Raw genomic sequence first — 25,623 nt, forward strand, 5'->3', positions numbered from 1 at the left:
CATGAGGCCAAGCACCTTCTCCACAAAGCCTCGGCGACAAAGAGGCTTCGGCCTAGCCGAGTAGCTTTCACTGCTGACAAGGTGGAAGCCTCCTGAGTGGGGGACAGATGTGCCTGCATCATGGCCCAAACTACTCCCAAAAAGGTGGTTCTCTAAAAAGGACCACACATATTTCTGTATTCAACCCGAGACCTCATATGGGCAAGCACAGCATGTCAATGAATAAGGTAATTCAGTACACAGATGCCCTGGAGATGCAGCGGTTCCAGGGCAGCATCCATGCACTTTGTAAATGTGTATGGTGAAAGGGCTAGGCCAAAGGGAAGAACACAATGCTGGTATGCTTTGCCCCCAAAAAGTGAACCTGAGGAACTTCCTCTGCTCTGGCAAAAGGCCTATGTGAAAATAAGCATTTTTGAGGTCTATCACTAGTCCTCAACCTGAATTGGGACACAATAACCTTGAGCATGATCATCTTGAACTGGACTTGGAGGAACACCACCTGATGTCTGCCAACGATCGTGGGCAACACACCCTAAAAACAAGGAGGATGGGAGGTGAACTGGATGCTGTACCCTTTTTCTACGGTATCAAGGACCCACTGAGACAGGCCTGGCAGAAGTTCTCATGCTCCCTGGTTGTCTGAGAGTGGTGTCAACCTTGCGCAGATCTCCTGGGTGCCCTGAAACAGCACACTGGCAGGTGCTAAACCAGATTACAGATCTGTGCAAGGAAGAGGAGCAGGCACAGATCCTACTGCTTCCTGAAGCAATGGAGATGGCAGGGCAGGAAGTAGGGGAAACCTTCCTGAAAAAGACGCTCCTAGGAACCCCAGACCTCATGCATCAGGATTCCATCTTAGCCCACCTGGCCGAGATGACGGACCTAAGGTCCTCTCTTACTTGACGGACCTGGCCTGGGCACGCTGACACACTTGCCCTTTTCACTGCTCTGAGTGAGCTAGGAAGGGGCACCCTTTCCCAGTTTAAATGTAGATTAAAAACTTATTTCTTTAGTCAGGGGTACACATAATACTTCCCATAATCTTGTGGTCTAGTATATGCACATTATCATCTAGTGCTTGCTAATATTATGAACAGCAGATATGCTAATTCCTCTCCACTGCTTCTCTCTTTCTACCCATCCTGAGGCATTCAGAAATTGTACCAGCTCCGACTGACTTATGTGTCATGAAGATTTTGGACCATCACTGAGACGAGGCCAACCCTTTGAAGATCCTGAGACATCTAGAGATTTACCAGCTCCAGTGACCAACTCTGCTGCATGAAACATTCAGACATACTAAGAGGAGATGCCAATGAGATGTGGTCTTTGAGGACAACAACCTAATCATCCATACAACATTTGCTGGACTGTATATAATAATAACACATTCCAGTATCACCCAAATGAGGATGGGCTCCCCTTTGAGTCTGGTTCCTCTCAAAGTTTCTTTCTTTACCATCCAAGGGAGATTTCCCTCCCCACAGTCACCTCAGGCTTGCTCATTGTGGATAAATACAAACACAAATAGCTGCAAAGTGCTAGCTAATACAGGGGTAAGAGTGGAAGTTTCAGGGCTGTACCAGTCACTTTAAAAACCTACTGTGGAATTCTTGTATCGTTGTAATGTCATACAGGATCGATTGCCATAGGCAAAAAAAAATTGCAGCACATAACAGGTTGTTAATCATCAAAATTCTACCTGTGAAATGTACGGTCAAAAATTATAATGGAAAATGGATGCACAGTTTATAGATTGTTATTAGCTACTATATTTGGTCTGAAAAAAATGGAAACACAATGGCACAGAAGAAAATACCCAGGCTTTAAATTGGGCACGCACATAATGTGCATGTAAGCAGGAAGCACTGAGTTATAATTAAAAAGAAAAACATTATAACATATAATCATCTTTTAGAGTCTGGCTATAGTGGGAGAAGCTATGAAAAAGTCTTACACAAACATACTGATACTGATTGAGTTACTCACTTCCTGATAACAGCAGCATCATAAGATTCTGTGGTTTGGGTGTCTAGCTGGAAAATCTTCATCTTGCATTCCTCTAGCTGCCTTTTCACACCATCCAGCTCAGTGTAGTTTAACTTAAACCAAAGACACATGGCATTACAATATGTATATTCAGAGTTCAACAGAGCCTTAACACATCCTTCTGATTTAACAGATTTATTCCTAATAATTTCTATTTAGGTAAGCTGCAGCAGTGAACATTTAGTGTTTTTTTTATCTAGCATATGATTTACCTTACAGCCGACCTGTTGAGTAAAATGAAATGTGCTAGACAAAGCTATAGTTAAACAATTTTGACAAGAAATGGTAAACCTGTACAAGGATATTTTAGCAAGCTACTTTGGCTGTTCTGCAGCAGGTCCACAAAAAAAAAGGAAAGAGTTAAGTCACCGATCTGTTATGTTCACCTTGCAATCCAGTTCACTGAAGATCTTTTCATTAACCCTTTGAGAATTCTCCTCATGTTCACAGATGTTGCTGGCTATATCCTGAATCATCCTGTTCAGCTGGTCTGCTGCTGTATCACACAGGAGGACCTTGGCCTCCAGTGTCTGCATTTCTGCTTTCTAAATGAGGGAGAAAATTTTCACCCACTGAAAGTCACATTTGATTTTTTTTTTGTATTTGACAATGTGTTACAATTTAAGACACTCACAAAGTCTTCTACAATTTTTACTTCATCCTTGTCTGCCTTCTTCTCCTCCAGCTCCTTAGTAATCTTGTACAGGTCCTGAAAGATAATCATATTAGAACATGTATATTTCTATGTGTAAAATAATTTTACTTTATTGCCTCCAGTGTTGTACTTTTCATGATTTATAAAAACTAAAACTAAAAAAGTAAGTAAAATCCTTACTTTAGTTGACACATAAAAATACACTCTCACTCACTCAATATCAGTCACTCATATTTTGTAAATGAAACCTACAGCTTACAAAAATTAATATATAATAAATGACAAGCTAAATGATATCAGTGCAAGCAGAAGTAAGTATTTTCAAATCTTTGAAAACAACAAAGTTTTTAAAATCATGATCTGTATAAACTCAATATTCCTCACTTTAGTGTGACTTTGTTCCTGCTCCTGTTCCTTCATTAGCTGGTTGGTTGTACTGTAAAGCTTCTCACACTCAGCCTGGAGTTGCAGGACAGTCCCATGCACATCTCTGGCCTTCTCTGTGGCCTGCAGAACACATAAATTCATACACATAAAAATACACTCTCACTCACTCATATATTTTCAAATCTTGTTTTTGATTTTTGACTATGATTGTACAAACTTATGAGCGATCAACTCTGTGTGTCTCTACATACTATGTCATTGATTAGACCAGTAACGATGCTCTGCAGATTCTCAAAGAACTGGAAGAGTTCATTGGTCTTCAGGCTCATGTTATCCTGTATGGAGTGAAGACTGTCCAGCTACAGACCGAGAAGAGGAGTTGCATCAGTATATGAAAAAGTAAAAAGACTGCATTATATTAACTAACCAGTTTCTTTTATTTTTCTGACCTTATCCTGCATTTCCTTCTCTGTGATTTCTTTCTGTTCCTGCAGTTTCTGTTTCACATTTTGCATCTCCTCATCCAGCTTCTGAAATGAATTCCTGCCAGAATGTGTGTTACAGTACAAGAAAAATTGTGAGGATGTATTCTAACTAACTGTTCTACAATGATGTTTTACCGTGAGTTCGGGTTTTTACATACATACATATTTCTCTTGTCATTAATCTAACCTTTTTTCTTTTCAGTGGCTAATTCTGGTTATTGACTTTTGTTTATTCCCAGCCACAGATAGCTGGGAATACAAGAACCCCTAAATATTTTTTTAAATTTTTAAATGGAAAAATACTTCCTGAGATGAATAACAATAATTCTAAGAACTTAATTTTAAATTACATGATGGAGCTACAACAGCTCCCAATGCTGCTTCCTGTGGCCTAAGAATGGAATTTACCTGAGGTCAGCTGTTTGCAGATGAAGCTGTTGCTCTGATGCACTGATACTCTCACTGCCAGGCTTGGAAAACTCCTCAACTATTCCTGATGTAACAAAAAAGATGCTTTCCATGCCCAAATTTGGACAAGCTGTCCAACTAAACATGCACAGCACAAAAACTGGCACTATATCAGTGGCATTGTAGATCAGGCAAATCGTGCTTTAGTCTAAGACTCTCTGTAATTAGCTTTTTAAACAAAAAAGGTCAAAAAGGTCAATGTGTAGCCAATATTGTGAAATTCTCTAGTGTTATTTGCTCTAATCTCAGTAGTTGCATAATCTTGTTACCTTCCAGGTGCTCCACACGAGCCTCCAACTCCTTGGTCAGAAAGAAGTCAACCTCTCTACTTGTATCTGAGGGCCCAGAACCAATGATGCTGTCTTTCAGTACCTGTATGGAAATTGTTAATACATCCAACATTATGCAATCTTTACAGGACACAAATCCCTAATTTAAGATTATATGTAATACAATCAAGCAACTGAATCAAGTATTTCTGTTATGTAAATCCAGTACATTTTCACAATCTGTTCAGCATGTTTTATTGAGCAGATTTTATAAACGAATCAAACTGCAAAAAATGCACATAGTGCCAATCCATCAACGTACCTTCAACATGCTTTGTCTCTCCAAGAGGAGAGCCGCTTGCATGTCTTCTGAAGTCACACACTGGATAAACAAGAGCAGGTGTAGATTTTGCAACATTTACTAATGTGATTGAACTGTGTTAAATTCTGTGCTTACATTCGGTGATATTCTAATTTGCATTATGTATGTATGTAGTCACCTGACCAAGCTGATCTCGAAGTGTCCCCACTTCTTCCTTCAGGTTGTCTGCCTCCTCCTTGAGCTCCTTATTCTCTTTTATCAAGTCTTGCATGAGACTTCTACTTAAAATTGCCTTGTCCTCGCTGGGTGGGAGGCTCGGCGGTTGAGCCGCTGTCTCCCTCTCGGCACCATGTCGGCTCACTAAGTTATACAGCAGAAGGTGTAGCGATTTAAAGTTTACAACTGTCCCTTCAGTGGAGTCGATGGATAGGTTCAATAATTCAATTAAACTGTCCTTGGACATTTTTTCGCGGAATTCGCTAATCAGAGATTCTGTAAAATTCACTCGCTAGCAGTTTGATGACATACTACTATGATGTTATGGTTCGAGAACACTGTTTAAACAGAATGTTCGGCTGCGTCACAATTCCGAATATGTCACAGTAGAGACCTGACCGGTGCGCGGTAACTATTGGCAACCAAATGTTGCTCATTCTCTAAGACTATTTTTATGATTTGCTTATAGTTCATCGTCTGTACCTTACTGCCTACTGTTCTACAGAAAAAAAGTCGGACACATTCTTTGCTTTTCCAGTATTTTCTGCATAATTTGATCTATTTTGAAATCTATCTTTTCGTACTCGCTATTACAAAAGGTGCAAACGTTCAGTGATGCTTAAGAAGCATTAAAAGTGTAGACTGTTATTATTTTGTTTAACCCTAAGTGACGCCTCCAGTCCTTATATCTTACTTTAAATGGGGAAAAAATCTGTCAAAAAGAGTTGAGAGGACAATTGTCCCCCAGGTCCACTGCCCCATCTTCCTCCACATAAAAGGAATAACGTTACTAGTCAGAGAGCTTCAGCCTTTAATAGCTTCATTAATTAAGAGTTTCAACCATTAATTCATGATTATTGGAATTTACAGAGACTAAAAAAAATTAATTAAAGTTTTAGCCTGGATAATTTATCTAACATTTGCTAAATGTACAAACTTAAATGTATGTTTATGTTTTGATGGAAAAGGTAATGAAATACTACTACAAATAAACAGTACAAAAACATTTTTACAATAAACAGACATCTCAACCAAGATAAACATAAAAAAAATGTCAAATGCTGTAATGTAAATAAAAATATACATTTTGAAAAAGAAAAAAAATACGGCTGTGATTATTTTTAGATTTAAGATTATTTTAGTCTTAAGAATCCCCTCATTAAGAAACCTAATTTAGATCCTAATGAACTATAAAAGACCTATTTCACACCTCCCATTTATGTCTAAATACTAGAAAAGTTTCTGTTCAACTGAGCTCCTTTTTACAGAACAATATCTTTGAAGAGTTTCAGTCAGGTTTCAGGCCCCATCATAGCACAGAATCTGCACTTGTGAAAGTTACGAATGACTTGTCCCTAGCTTTGGACCAAGACTGTATGTCCCTATTAGTTCTACTTGCCCTTAGTGCTGCACTCGACACTATAGATCACAACATACTTCTAGATTGCTTAAAAAATTACACAGGTATTCATGGACAGGCTTTCTACCTGTCCGATTGATACCATTTTGTAATCCTCCAGTTTATTGCCAGTTAATTATGGGGTCCCTCAAGGATAAGTCCTAGGACCTCTACTTTTTCCGATGTACATGCTTCCATTTGGGAACATTATTAGAAGACATGGGATTAGTTTCCACTGTTATGCTGGCAATACAGTTATATATCTCATTAAAACCAGATGAAATAGTTAAATTGTAAAAATTAACTCAGTGCCTCAGTGCCTTCTGTTGTTAAACTCCGATAAGACAGAAATACTACTTATCGGTCCAAAAACCAGTACACAGAAACTCTCACAATTCAACTTCCATTTAGAGGGATGTTCTGTTAGGTCAACAGTGAAAGATCTGGTTGTTAAACTAGACAGCAACTTGTCTTTTGATCATCATATCGCCCACACTACACAAACAGCCTTCTTCCACCTTAGAAATATTGCCACGCTGAGAAACATCCTGTCTGTATCTGATGCTGAGAAGCTAGTTCATGCATTCATGACCTCCAGACTGGACTATTGTAATGCATTACTAGGTGGTTGTCCTGTATCTTTAATAAATAGGCTAGTTAGTTCAAAATGCAGCTGCCAGAGTTCTCACCAGGACAAGAAAGTACGATCATATGACCCTAATTTTATCATCTCTACACTTGCTACTTGTTAAGTTTAGAATTGATTACAAACTGCTGCTACGTACGTACAAGGCTTTTAATGTTTTAGCTCCTATGTATCTAAGTAGTCTTCTAGCACGTCACAATCCTTCACACTCTCTGAGATCACGAAACTCAGGACTTCTGGTAGTTCCCAGAATATCGAAGTCTATTAAAGGTGGTAGAGCGTTTTCATATTTAGCTCCCAAACTTTGGAATAGGCTTCCTGATACTGTTCGGTGCTCAGACACACTTTCCCAGTTTAAATGTAGATTAAAAACTCATCTCTTTAGTACAATAATATTGTGCACTATTACATCAGACTTGCACATTTTATGAACAGCAGATATGTTAATTCTTCTCCACTGCTTCTCTCTTTCTACCCATCCCGAGGCATCCAGAAATTGTACCAGCTCCAAGCGTCTTCCGTGCTATGAAGATTTTGGACATCCACTGAGATGAGGTTGACTCTGAGTCCTGAGGCATCTAGAAGCATCTAGAGATCTACCAGCTCCAGTTGGACTCTGAGATACTAAAGAGGAGATGTGAACTCCATGTGATCTTTTGCGTCAATACAACATTTTTTGACTGTATATTTATAATCACACCCTCCAGTGTCACCCAAATGATGAGTTCCCCTTTGAGTCTGGTTCCTCTGAAGGTTTCTTTCTTTACCATCTAAGGGAGTTTTTCCTTGCCACTGCTGCCTGAGTCACCTCAGATTTGCTCATTGGGGATAAATACATACACATTGTGAACTAAATATATCTAATATTAATCTTGAATTTTGTATTCTATTAATCTTTATATTATTCTTTATATTAACCTTTTGTTCTATGTTTATGTTCTGTAAAGCTGCTTTGAGACAATGTCAATTGTAAAAAGTGCTATACAAATAAATTTGAATTGAATTGAAATTGAATTGAATTGAATCCTAAACCTTGTGGAAAGAGTTAAAGCTGTTATAGCCGCAAAGGTTGGGCCAAATCCATATTAAACCGTATGTATTAAGAACTGGATATGCATATAAACTATAAGCCGGTGGACAATATAATGCTACAAACTTGTTTGGTTTAATGCATGTTTGGTGAACATACAGTAGAACACTACAATCACTACACACACACACACACACACACACACACACACACACACACACACACACACACACACACACACACACACACACACATAAATATGGAAAGTTTTACAAATAAGCTGTTTGTTTTCATGAATTTTTGATGCATTCATTAAAACCCTACAAGGGAGAATGATCAAGTATGTGATCAAGCTTAGCCTTATGAATGTACTTGTATTGTACTCACATTGATTGATTAATTAACTATTCTATTATGTTGACTTTTAAATCGATCTTAAATCTTTGCTACTGATTAATGATTAATAATAGCAAAATTTTGTGTTTTGTCCCAGGGGAATAAGGAGGGAATTGTGATGGAAATTTTTAATAAGAAGCTGTTGTAAGGGTCTGACCTTCTGTGTGCGTGACTATAAGTTGTTTGTGACTAGAAGTATAACGGTGACATAATTAGCTGGAGAGCTCAGAAACAACTCAGACAGACCTTGGTAAGGGTAAGATTATCCTGATAAGGAGATGATCAGATGTTGTGCATCTAGCCAATGACAGATGATGTACAGTATATATGATGATAATAAAATATCAGTGTAGTGAGTGCTTGGTGCCCTTCCTCTCTCATTCTACATGAGGAGTGCTGGATCCTGTTGTGAAACAGCACAAATAAATTGTAAACCTTTTTACTCTTGTCCATGACTACCAGTGTGCTATTTTCTAACTTCCAACAACAATATATCATTTCTATATCTCTTTTAACAGTGGAAATTGTCTCAAAGCAGCTTTACAAAATACAGTACAAAACATTTATACAAAGATATAGCAAAGAGGTGTGTTTGGGGTCATTATCATTTTTGAATAATGCCCTGCATCCCAGTCTCCGAAAGGAGGGGATCATGCTCTTCTACACTATGTCACAGTACATGTTGGAATTCATGGATCCCACAATGAACTGTAGCTCTCCAGTGCCAGCAGCACTCACGCAGCCCCAGACCATGACACTCCTACCACCATGCTTGACTGTAGGCAAGACACACTTGTTTTTGTACTCCTCACCTGGTTGCCACCACACACACTTGACACCATCTAAACCAAATAAGTTTATCTTGGTCTCATCAGATCACAGGACATGGTTCCAGTAATCCATGTTCTTAGTCTGCTTGTCTTCAGCAAACTGTTTGTGGGCTTTCTTTTGCATTATCATTTGAAGAGGCTTCCTTCTGGGACGAAAGCCATGCAGACCAATTTGATGCAGTGCACTGACAGGCTGACCCCCCACCCCTTCAACCTCTGCAGCAATGCTGGAAGCATTCATTCGTCTATTTTTCAAACACAACATCTGGATATGACGCTGACCACGTGTACTCAACTTTACTGGTCGACAATGGCAAGGCCTGTTCTGAGTGGAACCTGTCCTGTTAAACCACTGTATGGTCTTGGTCTCCATGCTGCAGCTCAGTTTCAAGGTCTTGGCAATCTTCTTATAGACTACACCATCTTTAAATAACAATTATAATTTTTTCAGATCTTCAAAGATCCTCAAAGAATTCTTTGCCATGAGATGCCATGTTGAACTTCCAGTGACCAGTACGAGAGCATGAGAGCGATAACACCAAATTTATCACACCTACTCCTCATTCACATCTAAGTCACCGGGAGAGAAAATGGCTAATTGGGGCCAATTTGGACATTTTCAATTAGGGGAGTACTCACTTTTGTGGCCAGTGGTTTAGACATTAATGGCTGTGTGTTGAGTTAAGTGGACAGAAAATTTACACTGTTGTACAAGCTGTACACTCACTACATTATATTGTAGCAGTCATTTCTTCAGTGTTGTCACATGAAAAGATATAATAAAATATTTACAAAAATGTGATGGGTGTACTCATTTCTGTGAGATAGTATTTGGTGGTTGTAGTAGGAGTGGTGTACAGGCTTTTGATGTACCAGGAGGTCGCACAGCTTTCCTCTCCTCTCTGTGGGGTAGTAGAGCAGCCCATCCTGTAACAGAAAATAGGAGGCTGGCACACATAGATGGGGGTCATGCTTACCCACTTTCCTGGCACACAAAGACCATCAATGCCTTAGACAATCATCCTCTTTCTGCTCTTTCACAAAACACTCCTCATTGGTGACCTGGAACACAGAAGAGACTGGGTTAGTCATAAGGGGGTTCTCACCTGGGAATGAGGTATCGGCCTTCCTTTCTTCAGTGGGCAGGGTGTGGAGGAAGTGTTTCATGGCAACAGCTCTTTCAACTGGTATCAGGGGTTGATGCCCAGGGGGTACTTCCACTGATGGGACTCCAGAGCTGAGTTAACAGGAGACCGGCAGCAGCACACCAGAATTTTTTCAATCGGTCTCATAGTCCTGAGCCTAATCAGGATCCAGTGCATAATAAGCCAGTTGAGGTTCTCCAGTTAGGATGGTGGTGTGCTTAAATGTGTGCAGGAAGGCTTCTATGTTGACGTCAGCTGTTCATCTTTGTGAGAACCAGATTGAAAGATACTGGGTCTTGGAGCTTCCATTTCAAGGAATGGAAAGAAGCATACATGATCAGATTGACATTGTGGGGATGTGATGGTTAAGGCTTCGGATTACTGATCAGAAGGTTGGGGGACAAGGCCACAAGCTGCTGAGACATGAACGTTGGGTCTTTGAGCAAGACCCTTAACCTCACCTGCTCCAGGGGTGCCGTACTATAGCTGACCCTGCACTCTGACCCTGAGGCTCCTAATAACCTGGGATATGTGAAAACTTGAAGCATTTCACTGCATGTCTGTGTATGTAACAAATAAAATTTGAATTTGAATTTTTAATTGTCTGATCAGACCAGATCAGACAGCATAAATTCTTATGGCCAAAAAACGGGTAAGGTTGTGTTCCTTAAGTGTTCACGGATGAAAAATCCACACTGACCGATGGGGGGTTGGAGATGTCACTCTTGGCTGTCTTCAAAACCTGAGAGTATTTACACTTGTCATCGCTGCTTTTGTGTATTGTCTTTTGTGTAATGTCTTGTATTGTTTGTTTGCACTGTTTTTGGTCTTACACTGTTCACACCAGGTTGCACAGATGCACTTCATCAAGTCTAATGGGGCTATCCTATTACAGATTTAGTCACCCTTTGCCATTATAATAACCTTCACTCTTCTTACTTTCCACTAGATTTTGGAGCATGGATGTTTTGCCCATTCAGCAACAAGAGCATTAGTGATGTCAGACAATGATATTAAATAAGGAGTCCTGAGGCGGAGTCAGCATTCCAGTTCATCCAACACAAAGGTATTTGGCGGGTTTAAGGTATCTTCCATACCATCCTTGGCAATCCATGTGTTTATGGGCATTATCCTCCACTCTGGAGATGCACAGCAGCTTTTACCTATAGTGATCACGCATTCTTTTATTTACTAGCAAGCTAGCTAGGATTTTTGGGTTTTTTTTTTAGGATTTTCAGATGTTTAATCTGAAGGTAGTTAGTTACTAACTAAATTTTGTAAGTTGAAATAAGCCCTGACCTCAATGCAGAAAGAAACCTGCATCACATTGTTCTTTAGCGGCAAACTTTCATGTTTTTTGTTATTTGGTGCAGTGTAAAACCAAAGTGAGTCAGCATCATAGTATTCAACAAGCATCTGTTCTAGTCTTTTCTGATTACATTAGAGATTTTACATTCTTACTTGCATGTTTATTGTACATATTTATTGAGTAAGTTATCACATTGTGCAACAGTTCACTATAATGATACATTTAAATAATTACTTGATTTTTTAATAATACAGCATGCAATGTTCTATTTCACCCCTCCTAAAAGCCACAGGCGGTACAAATAACATGGATGATTTCTGGTGTGTATTCTGAATGCTTACTACAAAATGAAGTATCCAGATTTCCAAAGTTGGTGTCTGAGTGCCATCACAACCGAGTGCTTCTTTTTCAGGAGTACACTCATATATCAACACAGACATGGTGGCATGATGATATCACACCTCAAGAAGTCTGAAGCTCCTGTTTCTCTTCTAGGGACAGGCCACCTTGACAAAGTGCACTAGTGCACCATGTACTGTGCTTCTTTGTACCTTGTGATGGCATAGCATGGACCCGTCTTAGGCAGCATAATCTAATCCCTGTTCTCTGCTCTCCCAAATTGATATGCCTGGGGAAATTGCTGAGGAGAAAGAGGAAGCCAGCTCCTTTCCTGCTCCTGTCTCACCACCAGTCTCCCAAACTCACTTACTCAAAGGACACAGATGCCTCTCCAATGCTCAGGCTTGAGCTTTGTCTCATGCTACACTTAAGTGAACTCTACTTTTGTTACTGGTGTTTTGAACATTGGACCTGACTAATTCTTTACTTACTGCACCGTAAGAATAAACTGCTCTGCTGTTAATGACACCGTGCCTACTTTTATGTCTGTGTTCAGCCTTTCACGGCTCTTAGAAACCACAATCTTTACTACTGATTCGGCACAAAATGAACAGAATATACAAGCAAGGCTATTGCCATTATTGGCCCCGAGATGGCTTGCACTATGTTAGTGTCTGTCAGTCACCTGTGCCTGTGCATTTGGCCCTGGCAATCCATGGGCCTCTGACAATTTAGAGGGTAAAACAGAACTGCAGCTGACATTTACAAACATACCATTATAGTAGGTGTTACCATGTGTATGCTGACATTATTTGAAATGAGATGCCATCAGATATTCTTGGCTGATGGCGCTGAAGAAAGATCTGTCAAGACTGTGGGGTCTGTGGCAAGTTGTCCTCAGGGTAACATTGCTTGCTGTTCTCTAAGCAGCTTGAACCTGGGAAATATGTATCAATGGGTTAGTTTTTATTATTATTATTATTATTATTATTATTATTATTATTATTATTATTATTATTATTATTATTATTATGTATTTCTAAGCATACAATGATATGATATTGTGTGTGTGTGTGTGTGTGTGTGTGTGTGTGTGTGTGTGTGTGTGTGTGTGTGTGTGTGTGTGTGTGTGTGTGTGTGTGTGTCTGTGTGTCTGTGTGTGTGTGATATGATTTACATAAGGGATGTGCCTATATTGGGAAGTTTAAGTTTTCTTGCCAATGCTAGCTATCTCAATTTTCCCTTTTTATGTTTCCCCCTTGTTTAAATACTGAAATGTAGGTAAGTGTCATGGACCTACCAGAGCAAATCAGCTCTGTGTCGGGATGCTGCTCTTGTAATGACAGCAGCTGCTTAGGCTTTCTTCCACTAGATGTCAGCAACTGACTCTGGTTGACCTTGTCCTTGTTTTTGCAGTAGCCTACTGTGATAGAAACAGAAAAGTAAATAGAGAAACAAATCCAACTTTAAGCTCACATTCAAAAATGTAATAGCTGATTTGTTGTGTGTGAGAGAGTCCAGTTGATCATTATAAAATGTGTGTTTTTTATTATTATGATTATGATTATGAATATTATTATTATTACTAACTATTATTATATATTTTATATACTTTGTTTCCTATATTTATATGCTTCCTTTCTATTATTACTATGCACCAATACACCCAGACAAATTCCTGTACCTGTAGACCCCACAGTACCTGACAATAAAACTGATTCTGATTCTGATTCTGATTATTTTTGTGTGTGGTGGCACTGATGAATATTGCAAGATATATAACAGATGCCTGAATGTTTTTCTATATTTATTTTTACATCAGGTTGATTGCTTTCATTGGGAAACTAGAATACTACTTAATCTAAAAATGTCTCATGCCAGCAGTTGATGTTCTCTGGATCATTTTACATTACCACCATTTGTAATCTACATGTTTTCAAACTATCCATCCATCCATCCATCCATCCATCCATCCATCCATCCATCCATCCATCCATCCATCCATCCATCCATTTAACGTTTAAAGTGTTAGGGCCCAGATGAGAATTTTTACCTGCTGCTGTCTGTCTCATTATTACTCTCATTATCACATTATCAGAAGAATATACTACAGAGCGGGTTAAAGGGTATCTTACCTTCTGTGGGAGGGGTGAAAGTCACTCTCACTTCCGCAGTCTTCACAGAACTGGAGTCTTGATATTCCTTGTTGACTTGCACATCAAAACCACAGCTGTCTGTCTCTCTGATTACCAATAAAAAGGTTTCATTTAACTAATGAAGCATAAACTGTAGGTGAATTGAAGGTGAATTATGGGCAACTAAGCTGTATAAGAATAGAACAAGAGACTAGTGTTACTTTCCTTGTTTGTTAGTTGATTACTAGTTACAAAACGTTCCACCTATGCATATTATTTTAGCCAGGATATAAACTATTAGAAAATTCTATTTACCTCTTTTTGAAATAGCGCTTTGAACGGCGCAAACCTGGCAGCTCAGGCAATGCCAACATGGGTCTAAGAGCATCCAGAAAAAGAGAGAAGCACAGGACAGGACAGAGTAAATTTATAGTACTCATCATGTAGTATAAATACATTAATATGGATTTAAACTTAAAATGCAAACATACTGCCCGGGAATACTCATGCTGGTAGGACGATCACAGGAGAGGCAGTTGGACTTCGGAAAACAATGTCTATTAGAAAGGAAAGGAAAAACAGTATTAATTTGAAGACATGGTAGAAGATGAAGGGAATGGGAATAATAAGATTCCATGGATTTGACAAGGTTTGACAAGTCAGAACACTGGCTGCTGTACTTTTATGTACATTTACATTTACATTTACAGCATTTGGCAGACACCCTTATCCAGAGCGACGTACGAACTACATTCTCCAAAATATTTCTAAAGAACACAACAAAAGGACATGCCAATTATCTGGTCTGGAGAAATCAAATGCATTTTTCAAATATCATGTGTAGTTTATCTGGTGTAGTTTACATAAAAAATGGCAGAAATAGCAGGAAAGTGCTAGCGCTAATACGTGGGTAAGAGTGGAAGTAACGGCCATACCAGTCACTCTCAAATCCTACTGTGGAATTCTTGTATCATTATAATGTCATACAGCTTTGAATGCCATAAACAAATAAAATGACAATTTCTTTGCAACAGCAGCACATAAAAGGCTAATCATCACAGCTGTATCTGTGAAATGTACAGTCCAAAATTACATGGAAAAGGGAGCAGTTTATAGATTGTTATTAGCTACTAAATTTGGTCTGAAAAAAATGGAAACACAATGGCACAGAAGAAAATACCCTGGCTTTAAATTGGGAAAGCAAATAATGTGCATGTAATCAGAAAGCACTACGTTTTAATTGAAAAGAAAAACATCATAACATATAAGCATCTTTTAGAGTCTGGCTATAGAGGGAGAAACTATGAAAGATTCTTACACAAACATATTGACACTGATTGCATACTCACTTCCTGACAACAGCAGCATCATAAGGGTCTGTGGCTTGGGTGACTAGCTGGAAAATCTTCATCTTGCTATCCTCTAGCTGCCTTTTCAGATAATCCATCTCAGTGTGGTTCAACTAAAACCAAAAACAAACTGCATTACAATCAGATCCTTCTAATTTAACAAAGTATCATATTATTTCGCTTCTCATTAGGAAAGGTGCAGCAATGCACATTTAGTGTTCTTTTTTCTCTAGCATATGATTTAGATTACAACATGTTGAATTAAATTAAATGTGCTAGACAAAGCTATCAAAATAATTTTGACAGGAATGGTAACCTGTACAATGATATTTTAGCAAGCTACTTTGGCTGTTCTGCATCAAGCCCCACAAAAAATAGGGTTTTTCATGTTAAGTCAAAGATCTGTTCTGTTCACCTTGCTATCCAGTTCCCTGAAGATCTTCTCAATTATCCTTTGACAATTCTCTTCATGGACACAGATGTTGCTGGCTAGATCCTGAATCATACGGTTCATCTGCTCTGATGCTGTATCAGACAGGAGGACCTTGACACTCACAAAGTCTTCTACAATTTTCACTTCCGTCTTGTCTGCCTTTTTCTCCTCCAGCTCCTTCATAATCTTGTACAGGTCCTGAGAGATAAGCATATAAGAACATGTATATTTCTATGTGTAAAAAAGTTTTATTTCATTGCCTCCAGTGTTGTATTTTCCATGATTTATAAAAACTAAAACTAAAAAAGTAAGTAAAATCCATACTTTAGTTGACACATAAAAATACACTCTCACTCACTCAATATCAGTCACTCATATTTTGTAAATGAAACCTACAGCTTACAAAAATTTATATATAATAAATGACAAGCTAAATGATATCAGTGCAAGCAGAAATAAGTATGTTCAAATCTTTGAAAACAACAAAGTTTTTAAAATCATTTCTTGTTTTTTTTTTTGACTATTTTAAATCAATTTTTTTTCTGACCTTATACTGTATTTCCTTCTCTGAGCTTTCCTTCTGTTCCTTTCTAAGCACCAGCAGTTCTTGCTTCATATTTTGCATCTCCTTATACAGCTTCTGAAATGCATTCCTGCCAAAGTGTGTGTTACAGTGTAAGAAATATTGTGAGGATATATTCCAACTAACTGTTGATGTTTTCATTTCATTTCATTTCAACTGTTGACGTATTCTAACTACAATGATGTTTCACTATGAGTTCAGGTTTTTACATACATACATCGTTCTCTTGTCATTAGTATATCTTTTTTCTTTTCGGTGGCTAATTCTGGTTATAGACTGTTGTTTATTCTTCCTTATACACTTCACTATACACATTACACAATTTACCTGAGGTCAGCTGTTTGCAGATGAAGCTGTTGCTCTGAACCACTTATACTCTCACTGCCACGGCTGGCTGTCACCTTAGACTTGGAAAGCTCCTCAATTTCTCCTGAACTCTCTGACACACTCCCTGGGCTCAGTATATATTCTCTTTCTCCTATGTAACAAAAAATGCAAAAACAGAACTATTATAACCTGCTCCATGCCCAGATTTGGACAAGCTGTCCAACTAAACATGCACAGTACAAAAACTGGCACTATATTAGTGGCACTGTATAAGTGGCACTCCATAATTATCTTTTTAAAATTAGGGGTCAAAGTGTAATTAATGAAATAATTCATGCTTCTACATTACTGTAAATTTACAATTAAAAATAAGCGAATATAATGGAATTATATGCAAATGTATTGCCAATATCGGAAAATTCTCTAATGTATTTGCTCTAATCTCAGTAGATGCATAATCATATTACCTTCCAAGGGCTCCACACGAGCCTCCAGGCGCTTGTCCATCTCCTGTAGTTGATTACTTGTATCAGAGAACCCAAGGCCCATGATGCTGTCTTTCAGTTCCTGTATGGAAATTGGTCATACATCCACCATCATGCAATATATACAATACACAAATCCCTAATTTAGGATTATCTGCAATGCAATCAAGCAACTGAATCAAGTATTTCTTTTTGCTAAACATCTGGGACAATATGTTATATTAATTCCAGTAAATTATCACAACCTGTTCAGCATGTTTTTATTGAGCAGATTTTATAAACTAATCACACTGCAAAAATGCAAATAGTGCCAATCCATCACTGTCCAGCTACAGACCAACAAGAACAGTGACATCAATATATAAAAAAGTGAAAAAAAATCATTATAATATTAATTAACCAATTTTCTTTTCTTTTTCTGACCTTATCCTGTATTTCCTTCTCTGAGCTTCTCTTCTGTTCCTTTATAAGCACCAGCAATTCTTGCTTCACATTTTGCATCTCCTTATCCAGCTTGTGAAATGAATTCCTGCCAAAGTGTGTCACAGTGTAAGAAAGATTGTGAGGATGTTTTCTAGATAACTGTTCTACAATGATGTTTTACCATGAGTTCAGGTTTTTACATGCATACATATTTCTCTTGTCATTAATCTAACTTTTTTCTTTTCAGTGGATAATTCTGGTTATAGACTGTTATTTATTCCCAGCCACAGATAGCTGTGGCATCTTTATACACATTACACAGAGTTTAAATGCTACAAGCAAAGAGTATTTGCTCATACAAGAACCCCTAACAAATAATGTTATACTTTTTATAAAGAAAAATACTTCCCGAGATGAATACCAATAATTGAAAGAACTTAAATTACGTGATGGAGCTACAACAGCTCCCAATGCTGCTTCCTGTGGCCTGAGAATAGAATTTACCTGAGGTCAGCTGTTTGCAAATAAAGCTGTTGCTCTGATCCACTGATACCATCACTGCCTTGGCTTGCTGTCACCAAAGACTTGGAAAACTCCTCAAATACTCCTAAAGTAACAAAAATTAAAAACATAACTATTAAAACATGCTTTCCATGCCCAGATTTGGACAAGCTGTTCAAATAAACATGCACAGCACAAAAACTAGCACTATATCAGTGGCACTGTATATCAGGAAAATCATGCTTTAGTCTAAAACTCTCTGTAATTAGCTTTTTAAACATAGGTGTTAAAGTGTAATTAATGAAAGAACTCATGCATCAACTGTAAATTTACTGTAAATTTACCAATTAAAATAAGTTAATATAATAGAATTGTATGCAAATGTATTGCCAATATTGGGAAATTCTCTAGTGTAATTTGCTCTCATCTCAGTAGTTGCATAATTATGTTACCTTCCAGGTGCTCCACACGAGCCACCAGGCGCTTTTCCATCTCCTGTAGTTGATCTTTGTTGGTCTGAAAGACATTTACCTCTTGACTTGTATCTGAGAACCCAGGGCCAATGATGCTGTCTTTCAGTTCCTGTATGGAAATTGTTCATACATCCAATATTATGCAAACTTTACAAGACACAATTCCCTAACTTAGGATTATATGCAATGCAATCAAGCAACTGAATCAAGTATTTCTGTCTGCTAAACATCTCAGACAATATGTTATGTTAATTTTAGTAAATTATCACAACTGTTCAGCATGTTTTTATTGAGCAGATTTAGTAATCAAACTGAATAAATTGCATATAATACTAACCCATCACTGTCCAGCTACAGACCGACAAGTCCAGTGGCATTACTATATCAAAAAGTGAAAATATTGCATTATATTAATTGACCACTTTTCTTTTTTTTCTGACCTTATCCTGTATTTCCTTCTCTGAGCTTCTCTTCTGTTCCTTTATAAGCAGCAGCAGTTCTTGCTTCAAATTTTCCACCTTCTTATCCAGCCTCTGAAATGAATTCCTGCCAAAGTGTGTGTTACAGTGTAAGAAAGATTGTGAGGTTGTATTCTAACTAACTGTTCTACAACAATGTTTTCCCATGAGTTCAGTTTTTTACATACTTGAATATTTCTCTTGTCATTACCTAACGTTTTTCTTTTCAGTGGATAATTCTGGTTATAGACTGTTATTTATTCCCAGCCACAGATAGCTGTGGCATCATCACACACATTACACAGATTTAAAATGCTACAAGCAAAAAGTATTTGCTCATACAAGAACCCCTAACTAATAATGTTATATTTTTTATAAAGAAAAATAATTCCTGAGATGAATAACAATAACTGAAAGATCTTAAATTACGTGATGGAGCTACAACAGCTCCCAAAGCTGCTTCCTGTGGCCTGAGAATAGAATTTACCTGAGGTTAGCTGTTTGCAAATAAAGCTGTTGTTCTGATCCACTGATACCATCACTGCCTTGGCTTGCTGTCATCAAAGACTTGGAAAACACCTCAAATACCCCTGAAGTAACAAAAAATTAAAAACAGATCTATAAAAACATGCTTTTCATGCCCAAATTTGGACAAGCTGTCCAACTAAACATGCACAGCACAAAAACTGGCACTATATCAGTGGCATTGTAGATCAGGCAAATCATGCTTTAGTCTAAGACTCTCTGTAATTAGCTTTTGAAACATATGTGTCAAAGTGTAATTAATGAAAGAAATGCTGTAAATTTACCAATTAAAATAAGTTAATATAATAGAAGTATGTGCAAATGTATTGCCAATATTGATAAATTCTCTAGTATGTTTGTTCTAATCTTAGTGGTAGCATAATCATGTTACCTTCCAGGTGCTCCACACGAGCCTCCAACTCGTTGATCACAAAGACATTAACCTCTCGACTTGTAACTGAGAACCCAGTGGTAATGATGCTGTCTTTCAGTTCCTGTATGGAAATTGTACATGTATACAACATTATGAAATCTTTACAGGACACAATTAACTAATTTAGGATTATATGCAATGCAATCAAGCAACATAATCAAGTATTTCTGTCTGCTAAACATCTCGGATAATATGTTATGTTGATTTCAGTGAATTATCACAACCTGTTCAGCATGTTTTTATTGAGCAGATTTTATAAACTAATCAAACTGCATAAAATGCAAATAGTGCCAATCCATCACTGTCCAGCTACAGACCAACAAGAACAGTGACATCAATATATAAAAAGGTGAAAAGACTGCATTATATTATTTTTTTTTCTTTTTCTGACCTTATCCTGTATTTCCTTCTCTGAGCTTCTCTTCTGTTCCTTTATAAGCACCAGCAATTCTTGCTTCACATTTTGCATCTCCTTATCCAGCTTGTGAAATGAATTCCTGCCAAAGTGTGTCACAGTGTAAGAAAGATTGTGAGGATGTATTCTAGATAACTGTTCTACAATGATGTTTTACCATGAGTTCAGGTTTTTACATGCATACATATTTCTTTTGTCATTAATCTAACTTTTTTCTTTTCAGTGGATAATTCTGGTTATAGACTGTTATTTATTCCCAGCCACAGATAGCTGTGGCATCTTTATACACATTACACAGAGTTTAAATGCTACAAGCAAAGAGTATTTGCTCATATAAGAACCCCTAACTAATAATGTTATACTTTTTATAAAGAAAAATACTTCCCGAGATGAATACCAATAATTGAAAGAACTTAAATTACGTGATGGAGCTACAACAGCTCCCAATGCTGCTTCCTGTGGCCTGAGAATAGAATTTACCTGAGGTCAGCTGTTTGCAAGTAAAGCTGTTGCTCTGATCCACTGATACCATCACTGCCTTGGCTTGCTGTCATCAAAGACTTGGAAAACTCCTCAAATACTCCTAAAGTAACAAAAATTAAAAACAGAACTATTAAAACATGCTTTTCATGCCCAGATTTGAAAAAGATGTTCAAACAAACATGCACAGCACAAAAACTAGCACTATATCAGTGGCACTGTATATCAGGAAAATCATGCTTTAGTCTAAGACTCTCTGTAATTAGCTTTTTAAACATACATGTCAAAGTTTAATTAATGAAAGAACTAATGCTTTAACATTACCGTAAATTTACAAATAAAAAAAGTTCATATGGTAGAATTATATGCAAATGTATTGCCGATATTGAGAAATTCTCTAGTGTTATTTGCTCTCATCTCAGTAGTTGCATAATTATGTTACCTTCCAGGTGCTCCACACGAGCCACCAGGCACTTTATGATCTCCTGTAGTTGATCTTTGCTATTAACCTCTCTACTTGTATCTGAAAACCCAGGGCCAATGATGCTGTCTTTCAGTTCCTGTATGGAAATTGTTGATACATCCACCATCATGCAAACTTTAGAGGACACAATTAACTAATCTAGGATTATATGCAAGAATTAAGCAAGTGAATCAAGTATTTCTGTCTGCTAAACATCTCAGACAATATGTCACATTAATTCAGTGAATTATCACAACCTGTTCAGCATGTTTTTATTGAGCGGATTTTATAAACTAATCAAACTGCATAAAATGCACATAGTGCCAATCCATCACTGTCCAGCTACAGACCAACAAGAACAGTGACATCAATATATAAAAAGGTGAAAAGAATGCATTATATTAATTTTTTTTTCTTTTTCTGACCTTATCCTGTATTTCATTCTCTGAGCTTCTCTTCTGTTCCATTATAAGCACCAGCAATTCTTGCTTCACATTTTGCATCTCCTTATCCAGCTTGTGAAATGAATTCCTGCCAAAGTGTGTCACAGTGTACGAAAGTTTTTGAGGATGTTTTCTAGATAACTGTTCTACAATGATGTTTTACCATGAGTTCAGGTTTTTACATGCATACATATTTCTCTTGTCATTAATCTAACTTTTTTCTTTTCAGTGGATAATTCTGGTTATAGACTGTTATTTATTCCCAGCCACAGATAGCTGGGGAATCTTTATACACATTACACAGATTTAAAATGCTACAAGCAAAGAGTATTTGCTCATACAAGAACCCCTAACTAATAATGTTTCAATTTTTATATAGAAAAATACTTCCTGAGATGAATAACAATAATTCCAAAAAACTTAAAATACATGATGGAGCTACAACAGCTCCCAATGCTGCTTCCTGTGGCCTGAGAATAGAATTTACCTGAGGTCAGCTGTTTGCAAATAAAGCTGTTGCTCTGATCCACTGATACCATCACTGCCTTGGCTTGCTGTCATCAAAGACTTGGAAAATTCCTCAAATAATCCTAAAGTAACAAAAAATTAAAAACAGAACTATTAAAACATGCTTTCCATGCCCAGATTTGGACAAGCTGTCCAAGCAAACATGCACAGCACAAAAACTGGCACTATATCAGTGGCACTGTATATCAGGCAAATCATGCTTTAGTCTAGGACTCTCTGTAATTAGCTTTTTAAACATAGGTGTTAAAGTGTAATTAATGAAATAATTCATGCTTTAACATTACTATAAGTTTACAAATTAAAATACGTTAATATATATTTATGCAAGAATTATAATATAATATAATTAAGAATTATATATGCAAATGTATTGCCAACATTTGTATTTGCTCTAATCTCAGTAGTTGCATAATTATGTTACCTTCCAGGTGCTCCAAACGAACATCCAGGCTCTTGTCCATCTCCTGTATTTGATCTTTTTTGGTCGGAAAGACCTCTCTACTTGTATCTGAGAACCCAGGGCTAGTGATGTTGTCTTTCAGTTCCTGAATGGAAATTGTTCATACATCCACATGAACCGATATTCAAATTTTTATTATGTTGGATTTTTTCGGAAAAAAGGAGTAAAGTATATGTATGTAGTCACCTGATTAAGCTGATCTCGAAGTATCCCCACTTCTTCCTTCAGGTTGTCTGCCTCCCCCTTGAGCTCCTGAATCTGTTTTACCAAGTCTTGCATGAGACTTGTACTTGAAATTACCTTAGACACTCCTTCCTTGCTGTCCTCCAATTGTTCGCTCGTATCCGAGTCTGAGAGTCTCTCGGTGACATCTCTTCTAACGTCCGCTTCTCTCCCGTCCTCTGTCTCCCTCTCGGCACCATGTCGGTTTACTAAATTGTACAGCAAAAGGTGTAGAGTTTTAAAATTCACAACTGACCCTTCAGTAGAGTCGATGGATTGGTTCAATAATTCAATTAAACTGTCTTTGGACATTTTCTCGCGGAATTCGCTCATCAGAGTATCTGTCAATATCGCTCACTAGCAGTTTGATGACATACTACTATGATGTTATGGTTCGAGAACAGAATTGTTTAAACAGAATGTTCGGCTGCGTCACTATTCCGAATATGTCACAGTAGAGACCTGACCGGTGCGCGGTAACTATTGGCAACAAAATGTTGCTCATTCTCCGTCTCTCCTCACAAGAGCATCAACACACTTCAACAAAATACATAAGCAGTAGTCTGCCATGTCTCGCCCAAAAGCGGCTAACTTATTTCAGTTTACTTACTAAGTTCAAAACCTAGAAATCAAAAAATGAACGCACACCAAACATAATTTTAAAGTTACCCTTTACGATGTTTACAAATTACAAAGATAAAATAACAGTTATAATGGTATAAAAGCCCTAAGGAATGGTCCAGCATACGTTTTCAATATATACCCTTATTCATCTGTACACCTACACGCAATTGAAAATCCACATATGTTAATAATACTTTACACAATACTTTATTAACACGACAGTTGAAATACTGTCTGCAAATAAACAATACAATACAAAAATGTTGTGTTTTTTTTTACAATAAACAGACATATCAAACAAGATAAACATAAAAATATACATTTTGAAAATGTTGTGATTATTTTTAGATGTCTGTTAAGAATTTAAGTAACAGTTTTTCTTTTTAGTCTTAGGCTTAAGTTAACTGGTTAAATATCCTATTTTTTCATTTAGCACTGCCCTTCCAAGAAGACAAAATGAAAATTTTTAATTGGCTCTTAATGTATTACGTTTCTTTCTTGAGCATCACTGAATGTTTGCACCTTTTTTTAGAAGAACAGTTGAATGATGGATCTCAACATCATATACTGTAGCCACTGTTAGAGAGGAATATGTAGACGATGCTGAAAAAACAAATAATATGCAATACTTGGAGTACATCGGGCACTTTAACTGCTCAGGAAAAAAAAAGAAAAAAAAAACATTTGTTGATCATCCAGATAAAAATGCTCATCATTAAGAATCGAGGGTATGTAAACTTCTGTATAGCTTTATTTTGTATATTGTGCATATATACATTTGTGAAAGAATGGGTCACTCTCAGGAGCTCTGTGAATTCAAGCAGCAACCATTCATGAAATGTCCTCACTACCACATTTTCCATGGTCAACTTTTAGTGGTATTATAACAAATGGAAGAAATTGTGAACAACAGCAACTCAGCCATGAAGTGGCAGGCCACGTAAAATCACAGAGGTGGGTCAGTACATTCTGAGGCACACAGTGCCAAGAAGTCAGCAACATTTTGCAGAGTCAATAGCTACAGAACTCTGTGTGGCCCTTAGATTAGCTCAAGAACAATGCATAGAGAGCTTCATGGAATGGGTTTTTATTGCCCACCCAGCTGCATTTAAGCCAAGTGCAATGCAAGGCATCAGATGCAGTTTTGTAAGCCATGCCACCACTGGACTCTAAAGCAATGAAAATGTGTTCTCTGAAGTGAAGAATCATGCTTCTATGTCTGGAATTCGAATGAACAAGTTTGGGTTTGACTAGGAGAATTTAGTTGCCTGAATGCACTGTGCCAAGTGTAATGTTTAGTGGAGGGGGAATTATGGTGTAAGGATGTTTTTCAGAGGTTGGGCTTAGTTCCCTTAGTTCCAGTGAAAGAATTTCTTAATGCTTCAGCAGAACAAGTTCTCCAAACTTTGTAGGAACACCAGTGCACAAAGCACAAGTTTGGTGCAGAGGAACTTGAGTGGCATGCACAGAGTCCCAAACCTTAACATGATAGAACACCTTTGGGATAAATTGGAGCAGAGACTGTGAACCAGGCCTTCTCATCCAACATCAGTGCCTGAACACACAAATTCACTTTTAGGTTATTGGTAAAAATTTCTGTAAACACATTCCTAAACCTTGTGGAAAGCCTTCCCAGAAAAGTTAAATCTGATATAGTGCACTCTGTTATAGGTTTCATATAAACAAATAAATCAAAAAGTGTTTGATCAATTTAATGCTACAAAATTGTTTGGTTCAATGCATGTGTTTTATGTTGGTTTTGGTTTTTGTTTCATGTTATGGTTTTCATGTCTTTTATTTTGTACCCTGTCTTGTATTGTTTGTGTCTTGCTTCCATTACCCTCGTGTTCTCTGGTCTAGTGTATGTCTTGTTCTGATCAGTTGTTAGTCATGTGTTTCTGTTCTCGTTTGTCAT

At 37.5% G+C, this 25,623-nt stretch overlaps 1 protein-coding gene across 10 annotated transcripts in view; it reads right to left on the reverse strand.

Moving 5' to 3' along the window:
• The window catches only part of LOC113642856 (kinectin-like), a 68,883-nt gene extending 45,382 nt beyond the window's left edge, over window positions 1-23,501 (reverse strand). For 2 of the 10 annotated variants that reach the window (XR_007140610.1, XM_047813983.1), the window contains exons 1-21: window positions 23,049-23,501; window positions 22,824-22,947; window positions 22,362-22,464; window positions 21,857-21,962; window positions 21,411-21,528; window positions 20,969-21,071; window positions 20,465-20,570; window positions 20,032-20,134; window positions 19,603-19,705; window positions 19,098-19,203; window positions 18,637-18,766; window positions 18,188-18,290; window positions 17,684-17,789; window positions 17,243-17,342; window positions 16,776-16,926; window positions 3,544-3,637; window positions 3,346-3,453; window positions 3,092-3,214; window positions 2,687-2,761; window positions 2,439-2,597; window positions 1,993-2,105 (exon numbers count right to left, since the gene is read on the reverse strand). Coding sequence is in view for 6 of the 10 variants with exons in the window: in XM_047813983.1 (XP_047669939.1) it covers window positions 1,993-2,105; window positions 2,439-2,597; window positions 2,687-2,761; window positions 3,092-3,214; window positions 3,346-3,453; window positions 3,544-3,637; window positions 16,776-16,926; window positions 17,243-17,342; window positions 17,684-17,789; window positions 18,188-18,290; window positions 18,637-18,766; window positions 19,098-19,203; window positions 19,603-19,705; window positions 20,032-20,134; window positions 20,465-20,570; window positions 20,969-21,071; window positions 21,411-21,528; window positions 21,857-21,962; window positions 22,362-22,464; window positions 22,824-22,947; window positions 23,049-23,417 (2,603 nt within the window). In the remaining 4 variants the exon portion in view is untranslated. Of the gene's footprint in view, window positions 1-1,992; window positions 2,106-2,438; window positions 2,598-2,686; window positions 2,762-3,091; window positions 3,215-3,345; window positions 3,454-3,543; window positions 3,638-11,768; window positions 12,886-13,248; window positions 13,372-14,083; window positions 14,272-14,398; window positions 14,462-14,574; window positions 14,641-15,432; window positions 15,546-15,847; window positions 16,064-16,412; window positions 16,519-16,775; window positions 16,927-17,242; window positions 17,343-17,683; window positions 17,790-18,187; window positions 18,291-18,636; window positions 18,767-19,097; window positions 19,204-19,602; window positions 19,706-20,031; window positions 20,135-20,464; window positions 20,571-20,968; window positions 21,072-21,410; window positions 21,529-21,856; window positions 21,963-22,361; window positions 22,465-22,823; window positions 22,948-23,048 lie in introns of those variants that run through there. The other 8 variants (XR_007140609.1, XM_047813982.1, XM_027146572.2 and 5 more) reach the window with 7 other exon arrangements.
• Between the last annotated feature and the right edge of the window lie 2,122 nt (window positions 23,502-25,623).

The sequence above is a fragment of the Tachysurus fulvidraco genome, chromosome 5 (genome assembly GCF_022655615.1).
Source record: "Tachysurus fulvidraco isolate hzauxx_2018 chromosome 5, HZAU_PFXX_2.0, whole genome shotgun sequence".
NCBI lineage: Eukaryota > Metazoa > Chordata > Actinopteri > Siluriformes > Bagridae > Tachysurus > Tachysurus fulvidraco.